Genomic DNA, 14,295 nt, shown 5'->3' with positions numbered 1-14,295 from the left:
GGAAAACTGAAGAGTTAGTGCTATTTAAAGGAGAATAAAATAAGTATTAGCAGAAAACAGTTTTTGCAACAATCAAGTCTGATATATGTCCTGTGCTGTTGATAACATTTCCTTAGAGCCCTTCACAAGAAGGGAAAGCAACTTGTAAAAGCTGGGAATGCAGGAAAGAGCTAAAATTGCAGCCAGGGTTTCAAAGGAACAAACAAAGAAAAGCGTATTTCCATTTCCATCACGGGAGAACATTCTTGGGAGTTTGGAGCAGCAAGCTGAGAACATGCCAGCCAAGCCATCTCTAAATAGGAGGCGTAGAGCTGCAATGAGCTTTTTATCTTCATGCCTTGCAGTTCTGAGCACCTCTGCACTTAGGAAAGAAAGATGTTCCTGAGACTTTTAAAGCTCCTTCTTGTTTTTGAGGAAGGGTCTGTTCCAGAGTTAGAAAAAGGGCTGATCTGCAGACCCCCGAGTACAACATTGCAAGCCCGAGTCCAAATTCTGTCACACCCCAGAGAAGTCTGACTTGCACCCTCCGTGCAGAAAGCCTGCTAAGCGCCATACCCATTTCACACCGTATTCCAGCACACCTGCTCAGCACTGTCCCTCTTGCTTCCAGGCACTGCAGTGTGTCACTGTACTGACCCTTCCTCACACTAGTTCTGCTTTAATCAGGCAAAGAAACCTATGGCACCTTGGGGAAACTGGCAGCTTGGAGGAGAGCTTCTGTTTGTACAAGAAACTTTTTCATCCAGGCGAGCGCAACAATCTCATTATTTTGAATATCCACACATATGCTGGAAAACTAGATACCAGATACCTTCTGCTCTGATCCTTCATAGCACCAGAGAGATTTCTGCCTGTTTGATTCAGTTGCCGTGCTACAAAGTTATTACCACTTGCTTTTTTGGTGTCTGTAATGAGACAAGCAGTCATCCAAGCGGCACCACAAAAGCGGTCTTTCTCATCACCACTAAAACCTCGGACACTTTACCCTCAGCAGAAACGAGTGCTGGAGACTCGCAGCCACACTGCTTCCAGCACCGGCTGGTCTTATCAATTAGCTATTTCCCCACAGATGGTGCTTCTTATGTAGAAGGACAGAACAGAGAAAAACTTGCCCTGCTCAGAGACACTTGTTTAGAAATCTCTAGTGGATCTGAAGGTAAATCTATCTGCTTTCAAACTGTTTGCACATATCCTGCAAACCTGCTGTGTACCTGCTGGATTCACGTGCCCTAGGGAAGGGGAGACCCTGACGGAGAAAGTACTTTTCCCTGGCTTGGCATCCCCAAATGGGACTTCGCCAATGGGCTCTTCCATTTCCAAACTCTTCAAAGGGGCTGGCTTTCCTGCCTCCATTAAATGCCAGGCATATCCCTGCCTGTGAGAGCCTGTTCTTTACAAACAGACCGCCTTTTTGCAGTGCGCTCCTGCAGTCATTTACATATTCAAAGCACTCTTTGAAAAGGCCTGTAGCACAGTTTTATGAGCACAAAATCTTTCATGCAATTAGGTGATGTGCAGATGTCTGTGTATGGCTTTTAGAAAACCTTACCAAAGAGGGACAAACCTCATGCTGTATTTCTGGTGGGTGCCTCAGAGCACTGAGGCCCTGCAAATCTCAGCACAATACTTTGCTGAACACTGTTTCTTGCCTTGCCTTCTGGTTCATCAGGCTGTGGGGCTGGAGTATGTTCTTGGCATTTTGTCATTTGATTTCTTTACAAGCCCCTTTTCGGAGGAGATGACATAATTTATCTTGATACATTTCACTCCCTCTCCAATGTGTTAACCAGGTGGGATTGGTGGGTAGCCGGTGGGTGGTCGGGAGACAATAGCCAGGCCAGCTTTTTTGTACAGCTCCTTGTTGATGTAGCTCACAGGGAGGCCCTGAGTTTGTCCACATCATGTCAGGGCTGACCCTTTGCTCAGGGCTGTCACCACTCAGATTTCCTTGTGCCTTTGCCCTCACCCAGGTTGGAGGACACACCATGCTGCCTATCCGCTGGATGCCTCCGGAGAGCATCATGTACAGGAAGTTCACAACAGAGAGCGACGTCTGGAGCTTCGGGGTGATCCTCTGGGAGATCTTCACATATGGGAAGCAGCCCTGGTTTCAGCTCTCAAACACAGAGGTACAACAGTGCTGAGACACCTCAGCTGGAAACTGTACTTTTTACCATCTCTCCAGGTTCCTTGTGAAGCCATTCGTACATAGATGGTCCCCTCCTTGGCACTCCCATGGCTTCGTCATGGGAAGAGTGTCATTATCTCCATTTAAGAGCTGGGGAAGCTGGCAGGAATCAAAGGGCTCTGCCAAAGCCATGTGCTGGCTCACCCACAGTCTCTCTCTTCTAACTTGCTGTCGTACCTCCATAACAGCCACATATAAACTCTCGGGGTGCTGCCAGAACGGGGGATACACGAATTACTGCTGGAATCTAAGTTATTGTCGTTCCCTGAATTTCATCTGCTCTCTTTATCCTTTGTAGCTGAGGCTTTTCCTGCACTCTCCAGTTTATGAGAAAGTGTTTGAAGCCTGTAGTATAGCATGTGGCACGTTTCTGTGGGGCTTTTTGCCATAGGGATGTGGTTTGCCCCAGTTCATTGAGGGTAGAACCCAAGGAGCTGTTTTGTCCTTGTTATTTCTTTGAATAGCAAAAGTTGAACCCCATTGGTATGGGGTTGCACTGTAAAAATGTTGAGGGAAGGCTGACTGGGATTAGCAGAGTGTCAGAGCTGAGGTTTGAGGCACATCAGCAGAAATGCATTGGAAGATTTTTGCTCAGAATAGCAGGGGGTATTATAGAAGAGGAACAAGATGCATTGACATAGCAGTGTGTGGGAACCTTGCACATTTTTATCCTACTGTGTATCTAATGGATTTCAGAAATTTCACCTTTTGTAATGAGAAATGTGCATTTTCTGCTTTCTGGATACAGATCCGTTAATTAAGTGAGTTGCAGAGATGGCAAATCCAAGGTGTTGCTTTGCAGCTCTAATACTTGCCCATTCGTGTGCTCAATGGGGCCTGACTGTATATCCCAAAGTAGCACACGCAAACATTTTAGAGACACAAACAATGGGATTGACAGCGACAGAAGTTATTTGTCACACTGTTTAATGAGCTGCTCTTGCATTTCCCTGGGAGGGTAAATACAAACACACACAAATGAGTACATATGGCTTGTACATAGGTGATGGGCGTGCTGGAATATGACAGCTCAGCTACCCCATGCTTTCTGCCTCAGTTTCCTTCGCAGGGTAGTAGGACTGCAAACAGTCATCCTTAAACCTGAGGGAGCAGGGCTGGTTAAAGTCTGCACAGATGCAGCTGTATTGGCTTTGCTACCATCCCTGGAAAACAAATCTTGTCCTTCCCTTTCCTATTGCTGTATCCACTTCTTTCTGAGAGCTGAGGACTCCCACTCCAGGCCACACTATCCTGGTGGCAGAGAGACATATTAGCTCTCATCTAACTCATTTTTCACTGTTTGTGGAGAGTACGCAGAACCTGCAGAGGACTGACACCTCCACCAGCTCCTGGATGGTGAGGCACCAGCGCAAGTCTGAGCAGCAGCCTGGCTGCAGCTGCAGTGCCCCGTGGAGAGGCAGGTTAACCGGTTAACCGAGTCTGTGCCAAGCTCCAGGCTGCCGGGACCAGACTGTGAGCAATCACCAGGCTGCTGGAGCATCACCACTGCTGGGTGTAGGCATTAGCAAGGCTGGGACGGCCGCTCCCTCCTGTGACACCTGCATGGCCTCATAACCCCTAGAGCATTTTTAGCAGTTTTTTTTTAAGGCTGGAAGAGACCCTGCCTGATCAGAGGAATGAGGCAGGGCACTACCTCATCTGGAAGCCTCAGCCAGTCCATTAACTTCTGTCTGTGCCCTTCCTTTGCCCTGGAGAGAAAGGGCCCACAACAGGGCTCTTGTGCATGTCCAGGTTGTCCTGTCAGAAACCATAACTCACCTCCTCCCACAAGCCACTGCTGCCAGCAGCTTTATGGCAGAGCAGGCTTCTCTGCATGCTGCGTCTTCCTCGCCTGCTTTCAGCAGGTCCTAATCTCTCCCCTCTGTATTTATATGCAAACAGCGAAGCGATAAGTATCTGTTGAGCTGTGTGGCAGGCCCATTACTATTCATAAATGATAAATTCCAAACACCCCTTGCTGGGTGGCTTCCCTTAACACGCTGCTTGGGATCTGTGTTTATCTGCAGAGCGTGGCAGGTCACTTGCACACTGTAATGCTGGGACTCATCAACTCCAACCAAAGAGGCCAGACAGTAATAGCAGCTCTCTGAGATATCATACCTCCCTTCCCCTTGCATCCATTCCTCCGGTGAACAAAGCACGGATGCTTAGGGCAGTCCTTTCCAATGGCATCCATCTGAAGAGGCTTTAATGCTATCCAAGAGCCCACGTTTCTCTCATTATCAGCACCGACCTGACCCAGAACAGAGTGTCAGCACTGCATTTTTTTTTTCTCCATCACAGATGTGATTTGAGATGAAATTTCATTCTTTCAGCTGCTTTTCTGTGTCAACTGAGGCAAAGCTGCCCTTGGAGATGGAGGTAGGAAAATGCACTCTGAACTCTCCCTTGTGGAACTCTCCTGGACTTTGCAATAGAAAGGACTCTGGATTTTCAGTGAAGGAAAAATTAGCAGGAAAAACTGACATAAATTTAAACTTCCTTTCATTTGCTTGTGACCTCCTGTTTGGAGAGTTGAGGTAGGTAGGTGTCAAATGGGGAAGGTTTTTGGGAACTGCAAGACTGCAGCTGGAGACAAACTTTCCACAGTAAAATTATCGTTAACAACACACAGACAGGTGAGCGCTGAGGCTCTGCAGACCTCTTGGCTTCTCAAAGCTCCCATTCACTAAGCGGTACCACATCAGCCAAGAAGTAGCTGGGACAGGACATCCTCCAGGAACTGCCTAACAGGTGTTCAACATCGCTCTTCTTTCTTTCTTTCAGGTCATTGAGTGCATTACCCAAGGCCGAGTTTTGGAAAGGCCTCGAGTCTGCCCCAAGGAGGTTTACGACATCATGTTGGGCTGCTGGCAGAGAGAACCTCAGCAACGGCTCAACATCAAGGAGATCTACAAGATCCTTCATGCTCTGGGCAAGGCCACACCAATCTACCTGGACATCCTTGGCTAGCAGTGGCCACTTGTCAAAATTCCCTGCTCCTTCCTTCTGCCCTTCCTTCCCTCTCCCCCTCCCAAGTCCTTCGCCCCTCAGCTCCCAGACAAACATCTTCATATAAACTCAAGTGCCTGCTACACATACAACACTGAAAAAAAATGAAACAAAAAGCAAAACAAGAAATCCCACAAAACAACAACAACCTGTAAGGCAGTTTGGCTTATATATATTTATAGATATCTCTCTATATATAACTTCTACACCAATACAGAAAGAAGCTGCTGTTACAGAAAATTACAAGACTTTAAAAAAAGAAAAGAAACAAAAAAGGGAGAAAAAAAGTACTTAAAAAGATATATATAATTTAAAAAAAAAAAAAAAAAAGAAAAAAGGGAAAGAAACAAGAAGGTATCTTTCCCCAAGCAATGAAGCAGTGAATTGTAACCCTGCTGTGAGTATGGTTCGGGCTGCTGGGCAGGGCCCTAGACTGGCTACGGCAGTGATGCCATCCTGGGTAGGAACCCCAGGAGGAATGCCTTGCCCTGGTTGTATGATATGCACTGAATGTGTGAAATCAGTCCTCCCTTTTCATCCTTGCCTCCCTCCCTCCCTCCGAGCCCGCAGGTGATGGGCGCAAAGCCAGGGCAGTGCCCCTGGATGAACTCTCTTTTACCAACCCCTTCTCTCCCTCCTTCTCAGTCCTCAGTCCTTCCCTATCCCTATCCCTGTCCCTTTCTGCCTTTTTCCTCCCTCCAACATTTCAGGACAATTTTTCTAATTTGCTGATTCTTAAATGTATAGACTCAAGGCTTTCGAACACACAGTCAAAGGATTGTGGTACCTACGGGTAAAACACACATCGGGAACCAGCTGCCCTGCCCAGGCCGCGAGCCGGCCTGACCCACACCTCCCTCCTGCCCCACGGCCTGCCCCACACCTCCCTCCTGCCCCACACCGGCTGCTGCCAGGGCTGGGAGAGCAGCGGGACCAAAGTGGCTGTGTGAAGGAGTCGAAGGGGGGGTCCTGGAGACCCGGTCCCGAATCATCCCCAACCCATTTCAGTGTGCAAGACAGGAGTGCCATTCGCCCAGGGTGCCCAGTGCAGGCAGCAACTTTGGGAGGAACAACCCCCCCATCTCCACTCCTCCTTTTTCTCCTCACCCTTCACATTTGCTAGCGGCCATGGGGTTGTTCTCCCTCCCTCAGCTGTCTGCACCAGGGTCAAATTGGTCCCTGGTGGAAACCTTCAGCAAGCAGGGTTAGATCCCTGCTTCCCTCATGAGGGAAAGGCTGCAGCGAGCAGGCAGCTGGGTGCACGCCTGCATCCCAGCTGGGCATGCCTATGGGGTCAGCATCTCCCAGAACTCTTCCTCCTCATCCTCTTCCCTTTCCCCATCCCTGCCCCATGCCTCAGACCAAGCCTCAGGCACAAGCCAGCCAGGGACAGGGAGGGGGACAAGGCTTGTGAGATGGCTGGGAACCTACCAACACCTGCCTGCAGACCCCTTGCCATTCTCCTCACGTCCCCATCCCCTGAAAGGATTGATGCATCTGCCTTTGAGCTGTTGTGAAATGCAGAGGCTGAAGAATAGCTCCACAGGCAGCCCCGGGAGGAGGGGGGGAAGGAGGGGAAGGTGCCTTCAGGAGCAGACGGCTCAGCGGATGGCCGCAGCAGCCAGCCTTGCATCTCAATGAGGATAAAGGCCTGACAGGCAGCCACAGGGGGTGGTGGGGACAGCGAGGGAGAGACTCATCCTCCCTGTAGTCCATCTCCCTCGAGCAGGAAATAATCCCGAACTGAGGAAAGGCTGAATCAGGCGCTGAATCCCATCCGTCCAGTCTGGGCTGAGAAAACAAAACTTTTCTGGGTCTTTTTTCGTGTGGGTAATGGAGGATGAGGGGGAACCTCAGCTTGGCAGCTGCTCTCAGGAGGCAGGGAGCGGGCGGCACAGGCATTGTCAAAGCAATTTTGAGAAGGCAATAACCACCGGCACAAAAATAGCCTGCTAGGATGTGGTGCCTGCCTGGAAGGGAATGCAGATGGGGGAAGAGGAGGTGGGGAAGGGATCTTGGCTCCTTCCCCATGGCCAGAGTAGTGTTCATGGCCAGGATGCTAGGGGAGATAGGTGATTGGTTATGGCTGGCTACTGAAAGGGAAGATTTGTCGTCCTCTCCTCATCCCCCTTGTTGCTTGCCAGTCTCTGCCTCCCACCCATGGCTCTGGCGTAACCTGGCTTATGGTTTCAGACAGAGGCAGGGGACACTGTTGCAAGGAGGTTTGTGCTGGCATCAGTGGCCGTGGGTTTATTCTGTTCTTGTGTAAAGAGCAGTGCAAGCCCGGGGTGGGAGATGATGGGTGGCACCATGTGGGAGTAAGGATGTAAAGTTCCTCTGCATGTTAGAGAGATCTAGGCTAGTGGGACAGACTCGTGCCAATGGAGGCTGGACCAACTGCCACTGATCAGGCACCAGCAGCTCACAGCATGGACACCAAAGTTGGAATGGCCAAGCACAAGGATGTGGACTGGCTCTGGGAGTCGGCACACAGGAACAGTGTACCATGCCACCCCTCCATAGCAGCATCTTGCTTCTCTGGGAGATGATATCCAGTTTTCCTCATCTGCCTACTTAGGTCCACCTTTGAAAGGGAAAAGTGGTTGAAGGGTTGCTAGCTCCGACCTGGCTCCCTTTGTAGGCAGGCTGCTTTGGCTAAAAGGACTGCAGATTCCATACAGATGGCTGTTCATTGCCCAGTGTCTCCAAAGAAAAACCCTTCCCTAGGGCTGCCTGTCCCTTACCCTAAATGGCTTCTTGCTCTTATGACTCCCAGGTATTGTGCAAGGTCACCATTTTGTCCACCTCTCTCTCACTCTCATGCTGTCATTTGTTTTTTGGCCAATGTCACGGGCCTTTACACTATCAAATCACCTGCAGATACTGTGTTCCCATAGTTGATGAGATTTTCCTGTCACAAGTCCACACAGCAGCTACAGTCTCCTTTCCTTCCTTCTTTCCTCTTTCTCCTCCTCCCCAACACCACCATCCCATCCCTTTTGCCACCTCTTTGTTCAGTCACAACAACGACGCGAGCTCAGGAGCTGAGCATGATGCCGAGCCTTGGTGCTGCATGGTTAGGAATAAGCAGTCTATGAGAGGCGAGGAGATGGGTCCCCAGAAGATGTGAAGTGGCTGCAACCAAGGTTCAGGCTGTCTGACTGCTTTACTGTTAGTCCCACCAAGTGCAGTGACTGCCTTGGAAAAAGGTCCTTTTGTCAAAGTTAATGGTGACCAATTGCTTAGAAGAGCTGGATAAAAGCTGCAGTTCTGTGGTGTGACGTCTCCCCAGCTGCTGCTGCTGCTTTATGCCCCTTGGCCTGTTGGTGCTGGATGGAGGTTTGTTGCGGGGGAGGAGGAGGTTGTTTTGTGTTTGAAGATGTGATGGAAACTGCTTCATCCCTCTTTGGCATGACAGTTTTGGAGGAGAAGAGGGAAAGCAGCTGTGCTGAGTTCCTGCTGAACACCCTGAGACCTCATTTCCAGAAGCACCTTTCCTGGACCAGAAGCAGAGCTGCCCATCGGCGTGGGTGATGGTCCTCTTCCCTATAGGAAGATGGGCTCTGGGGTGGCCTCGCTGCATGGGAGGGGGAGAAGAAGAGCAGATTTGGGGGGGAAACTCTTAATGAGTACCATGAATCTGAGTGTGGGGACTGTTTGGAGGTGAAGAGAAATGAGTTCATGGTCCTTCTCCATTTCCAGGAGAGATACTTCCCATTGCCCTGCCTCTACTAAAAGCAGAGAGCTATCCCTGCTTCCTGGAAATGCTGACAAGTCTCACCCAGCTCTGGAGCAAGCTAGGCCTAATTCCCAGCATACTCAAGTGGACATTCCCACCACCCAGCCTCTTCCATCTGCAGCTTTCTCCAGGGGCTTGTGAAACGGAGCTGGGGGAAGTGACTGTCAGTACTGCTGAGAAAGGGCTGTGGGGTCTTCACTGCTCCAGTTGCATCTTGCTGCTTAGAAATTAAAATTGTTAGCACCAACTCTGTCACCCAAAAGTGTCACTGAAATGACGCTTTCTTGGAGGTGAAGGTGCTGTTTTGGTGCATGGTGCAGGTGGCAATTTTATGCCAGGGTGGCAAACTGTGGGCAGTAAATCGATCCTGTCTCTCCAGCCATTACTTTCCTTCCACCCCAGTCTGTCAGTTTACAAGATGAAAGCTGAAACGTAGCAAAGGGAAGACACGCAATGATCTGCCAGACTGAAAGTCCATGCAGTCTCCCACAGAGCTTGCCCATCTGGTCTTTTTAAATGTCCCTCAATGCATGTATTTTGGGGTTGAAAAAGAGCCTGGGCTGCCTCATTTCAGGCCTGTCCTTGGGTCCACAGGGTATTGAATTGCAGACAGGTGACTGTGGGAACATGTGCTGCACAGGCAAATGTGAAAAATCTGGAACGCCTTTAGAGAGGCTGCTTGCTTGAGAGACATCGTTAGCTTTGAGCTGTCTGCTTGTCCCCAGGAGTGGGTGGAACTCAAGGTGAGAAAATATGTGGAGAAATAAAAAAGCCAGAGAAAAGGGAAAAGCTGGTTTTAGAAGGCAAGTGAGTATCTTGGTTTGGGAAATTGAGACTGGTTTTGGGAGTGTGGCATAGAATTTTAAGTAGCACAGTGGATACAAGCAAAAACAAAAGAAAAGAGCAGCATACTGGAGCTCCAGGAAAAGTTAGCTATAATGCTGGGGAAATACTGGTTTTAAAAAGGAGACAGAAACTAATAAAAGCAGACAGAAGTATAGTAATACATGAGCTGTTTCCTTTCATGTGAAAGGCTCTTACTTCTCAGAACTCAAATGCATGAATTCCCTTGAGTTCAGGATATGGGTTGAAGAATACAGGCCTGGGTCACCGCAAGCCCATGAAACCAGGAGTAGTTCTGAACACTTGATGAGCAGGCGTTCATGTGTCGGTGTGTGTGGAGACAGTATTTTGTTCAGCATGTCACCTGAAGAACTTTTTCTAAATCTTTCTCATTTCTCTGTCCCCGAGGGAGTATCGACATCCCTTGCCCATCTGTGACTCCCAACGGTTGATGAAATGGCAATGCAAGTAGCTGTCTTTTTGGTGCATCATATGTCCATCTTTGCATCCTGACCTGGCCAGGAATCAGCAGAACCATTACTACAGCCATGGCTTGTACCCAATATTTTCGTAACAGCTGTAGGTATGTTCTCTGATCGTAAGGCAATGGTGAGGGTAAGCATGCTGAGTAAACAGGATCCTGGCTGTGATATCATGCTGTAGTGGCTCCTCTGATAGCTGGAAGGCTATAGGCATCAACAGGGCTCCTCTGCTGTGAGACTCTGCAGACACGGGCATGCTTTGCCACAACTCAAAAGTCTTGTTCTCCATTCAGATGCAGTGGCTTTCTGATGGCTGGTAGGATCATGGGGCCTTGGCATAACAGTGCTGTCTCCAAATGAGTACCAAAAATAGAAGAGAAAATTCCCCTCTCAGCACTGCTTTCCAGGAGTGGACAAACATGCTTAACTCTATAGTGGCTTCCCCACTTCTGCCCAGAGACGTCTCTTACATCAGTACTCATTTAATGTTTCTTTAAGTAGCTATCAAGTCCTAAATTTTTTTTCCTATTTGCCGCTCTCCTGGCAAGCTGGGATATTGAGTTTCAAGCCTGGAGAAAGTAGATGTTTTCAAAACATCTGTTCTGACTGGCAGTGTCATAAATGACACACACAGAGATGTCAGTCACTGCTCCAAGAGGAATGCAGGAGCATTCCGTCTCTCCTATGCCTCTTATTCCTTTCCAGTACACTACTGAGCCATGAAATGGCTTCCTGAGAGAAGTGATATGAGTCCCATTGCTTGCAACTTTGAAAACCTGAACTGAGGAATGAGATGAGAGACAAAGAAGGAGACAATCTTACAGCTTTCTTCAGAGGCTGAGCTAAGTGAACTGATAGGTTTGTTTTATCTCAATGGCTTGAGTTTCTCACAGATGTAATCTGACAGTTCATTTCAGCCTAAAGGAATGACCAGTGGTTCCTCCTCCCTTCTGCTAGTCCCGCAATTTTAGCATCTCTCCAAGGGGAAAGGAGGCACAACAAGTCTAACTATTGCTTCCTCACACTGTCAGGAGTCCTCTATAGGAACTGATCTCCTGCCCAGCACAAGCGACTGATCCTACAGCTGAAAAGTTGAGCAGTTGTTCTGAGGGGGTGTTTAACAGCTGAACTACTGGCTGCTTAGGACAAGGTCCCAGCAGGGAAGGACTGAAATACCTCTAAAGAAAATCATAGCTCTGGGAGGTCCGAATCTCTTCTTGTACGCTTTCTCTCGCTCTCTGCTGGCTTCCAACCTCCCCAGTCTTTGCTGCTTGATACTTAGATAGACGAGTTTCTGCATTCGCTCCCTTTTCAGAGCACAGAGAGCTGGTGAAGCTGTTTGATTTCAATGTGGTAGGTGAGATAAAATTTCTCCCCCCTGCCCTCTTCTTTTTCTCCCTACGCGGCTCCTGTCCTTGCAGTTCTCAGGACTTGACTAGCAGAGTTTTTAAATGAAGTGAAAGTCTTAATGTGAGGTGAATCCCAAGACCACAAACAGTTTGGACTTCAAACAGTGAGAAAATTGGCGCCGAACGATTCCACACACAAAGCAGAAAACTTTCATTTCCTGCAGGCAGGATGGAATTGACTGTTATATTAAGACTTCAGAAGGAGCACTGCCCCGGAGTAATTTCACTGCTGTCAGGCAGTGTTGACATCTAGATTAACCTCTGTGCAGTGAATTTTACAGCAAAGCTCATTGTAATGCATGTGGGGTATCTCCTGTAAATCCTGGCTGAAGCCCATAGTGTCCCACCCTTCTGCACAGGAGAAAGGGTCGGGGAGCAGCTGCTATCATTTTTGACCCCAGCAGAGCGTGACTCTAACCTCATCCAGGCCAGTTCTGCTGAAACTGATTTTCTACTGTGCTAAAGTGACAGTGGCTCCAGCCTCAGCCTGTTGTGGTTTTTTTCCTTTTTAATTCCCCAAAGAGGTTTACATCACAAGGCTGACATTTTTTTCCAGTGACAAACAGCTCCCTTCACGTTTCTACCCAGCAACACAGTCCTAATTAAAAGGCACTAGTTAACCAGTGGCAATTAGCTGCTTGCACTGATTAACTCCAACACATACAATCCCCACACACAACGCTCTGATCAGACGTGATCCAGGACTAAATGGCAGACCTACTCCCAGCTGATGTGAGACGACGGCATCCAATCTTACCCACCAGCCCACAGGCACACTATTAACTCTGTATACCAAACCAAAACCGCATGGATTAAAGAAGTTCACACAGTTAATTCAATGCAAGTCAGAGGACATTGCAAAAGAAGTCTTTTGACTCCTGAACTGAACGCTCCCACTGTAAGTTGGAAGCATAGGCCAGACCCCAAGTCTTTTGCTGTAAGAGTGGGTCAAGCCACAAGATTTCCCAGACAGGAGCACAACAGCTTCTTGACTCTTGTGTGGGTAGAGACAATCCTCTCTGTGGTTCTCAAGACACAACTCTGAGATGCACTTATTTGTGAAAAAAATGCTAGCTTATAAAAAAGGTGGAAGATGAAGGGAAGGGGTTTTTTTTTTTGTTTGTGTGTTTTTGCCGCACCTTCTTATTCGTATATTTATTTTCATACTCAGACATTGCTCTGCAGTCATCTGCAGGAGGTTCTAGGCAAGAGACAAGTTATCAGGTGCCGAACAGATTAGCCACTAACCCTAAGGGCAAAATCTCAGTAGTACTTCTAGAAATCTTTTTCAGAGCACACCCATCCTCTCACCCACAGCTCTTCATAGTAGGCTTACCGTTATGTTTGTCAAAGGCTTTGGACAGCCTATGAAGAGGGGGCATGCCTGTAGTTTCCCCTCACTTTCAGAGGGAGTTGTGTGCCCCTGCCATTTCTGTAATCAGGCCCATCAGGAAGATTGCTTCAAACTAACATTTACTACCCCCAATCAGAATACAGCTGAAAAGGCTACCCAAGGTTATAGAGAAGGTCAAGCTGTTGCTTTGGACTGGAATTTGCTTTGGAAGGAATTTGATGGACCAATTTAACCACCACAGCACATCAAAACCTGGTGGCTTCATTTAAAAAGTAATCAGTATTGTATTTCGCTTTAGACATCCGTGCATTAGTGTTCTGCAAATATGATTTCCTCTTTGTTTGCATTATTGATGCCATAAAATGTCAGACACATTAAAGAAAAAAAAAAGAGGCCAACCTTTGGGGTTTGGAATGATTCTGGCTGAATTGCAGTTGGGTTACTTTTCTTTTTATTTCCCATGGTAGTGATGCACTGTTACTCATTCTGCTATTGCTTTACAAAGAGTTCTCTCTAAGTGTATTTATTCAGCCAACAGTATTTCAGGAAACTCATAACCTTGATTTTTTTTGCTGTATGTGGCAGTGTGTGTGTATGTGTGTTGTGGAGCAGGGGGCGAAGGAAGGTGGAACTTTTTACAAGAGCCCTCCCATGTCTGGTAGTATGTTGGTGTTTGTGCAATGCTGTGTGACTCCCTTCTGCTCAGATGGCTGGTTTTATTTAATCTCAAGAACTGACTTTTGTGATCAGGATTGGAGGTCTTCTGGTTTTGCACTGCCCAGAATCTGTCATTTGCTTTCACCATTCAGCAGCTATCTGCTATCCACAATGGTTCCTAGATGCCTATGCCACAGAGATTGAACAGCACTTGAATCTCAGACATGCGATAGAGGAGTTTTCACTCCTTCTAGTCCTGGAGCAAGGGTGAGTTTGCTAACTTAGCTTGGTTCCTATACTCCTCCCCACCCGATGCTCACTGACTACTGTTTCCAAGGCAAATACTACTAGCTGCTCAGTGCTTTTTCTCCCAGACCATTAAAGAGCAGTGGCCTTGGAAGCCACGTGCTTTCTGCCTCACCTCTCTATATAGTAAATGCTGATCCATTGTTCAATTTTCCTGTGACCCTTTTGGAAGAATATTCTCCCTCTTAAAATCTAAAAAATCCTCTTCCCAAGTATTCTGTCTTCTTGAAAGTAAAAGTGAAAAACTAGGGTGGGATTGTCTCCCTTGTGTAGGGATTTTCATCAATGCTAAGATTTATTTTCAG

At 47.9% G+C, this 14,295-nt stretch overlaps 1 protein-coding gene across 5 annotated transcripts in view; it reads left to right on the top strand.

The window, feature by feature from the left end:
• NTRK3 (neurotrophic receptor tyrosine kinase 3) overlaps positions 1–5,161 on the top strand; it is a 219,326-nt gene extending 214,165 nt beyond the window's left edge. For all 5 annotated transcript variants that reach the window (XM_086471894.1, XM_086471893.1, XM_086471891.1 and 2 more), the window contains 2 exons: positions 1,971–2,129; positions 4,976–5,161. In XM_086471894.1, the coding sequence (XP_086328020.1) occupies positions 1,971–2,129; positions 4,976–5,161 (345 nt within the window). The remainder of the gene's footprint in view (positions 1–1,970; positions 2,130–4,975) is intronic.
• The last annotated feature ends 9,134 nt before the right edge of the window (positions 5,162–14,295 follow it).

The sequence above is a fragment of the Leptosomus discolor genome, chromosome 11, assembly GCF_034619465.1.
Source record: "Leptosomus discolor isolate bLepDis1 chromosome 11, bLepDis1.hap2, whole genome shotgun sequence".
Lineage (NCBI taxonomy): Eukaryota > Metazoa > Chordata > Aves > Leptosomiformes > Leptosomidae > Leptosomus > Leptosomus discolor.
The sequence above is the reverse complement of the archived record's forward strand: the minus strand, read 5'-3'. Positions and strand labels throughout refer to the sequence as shown.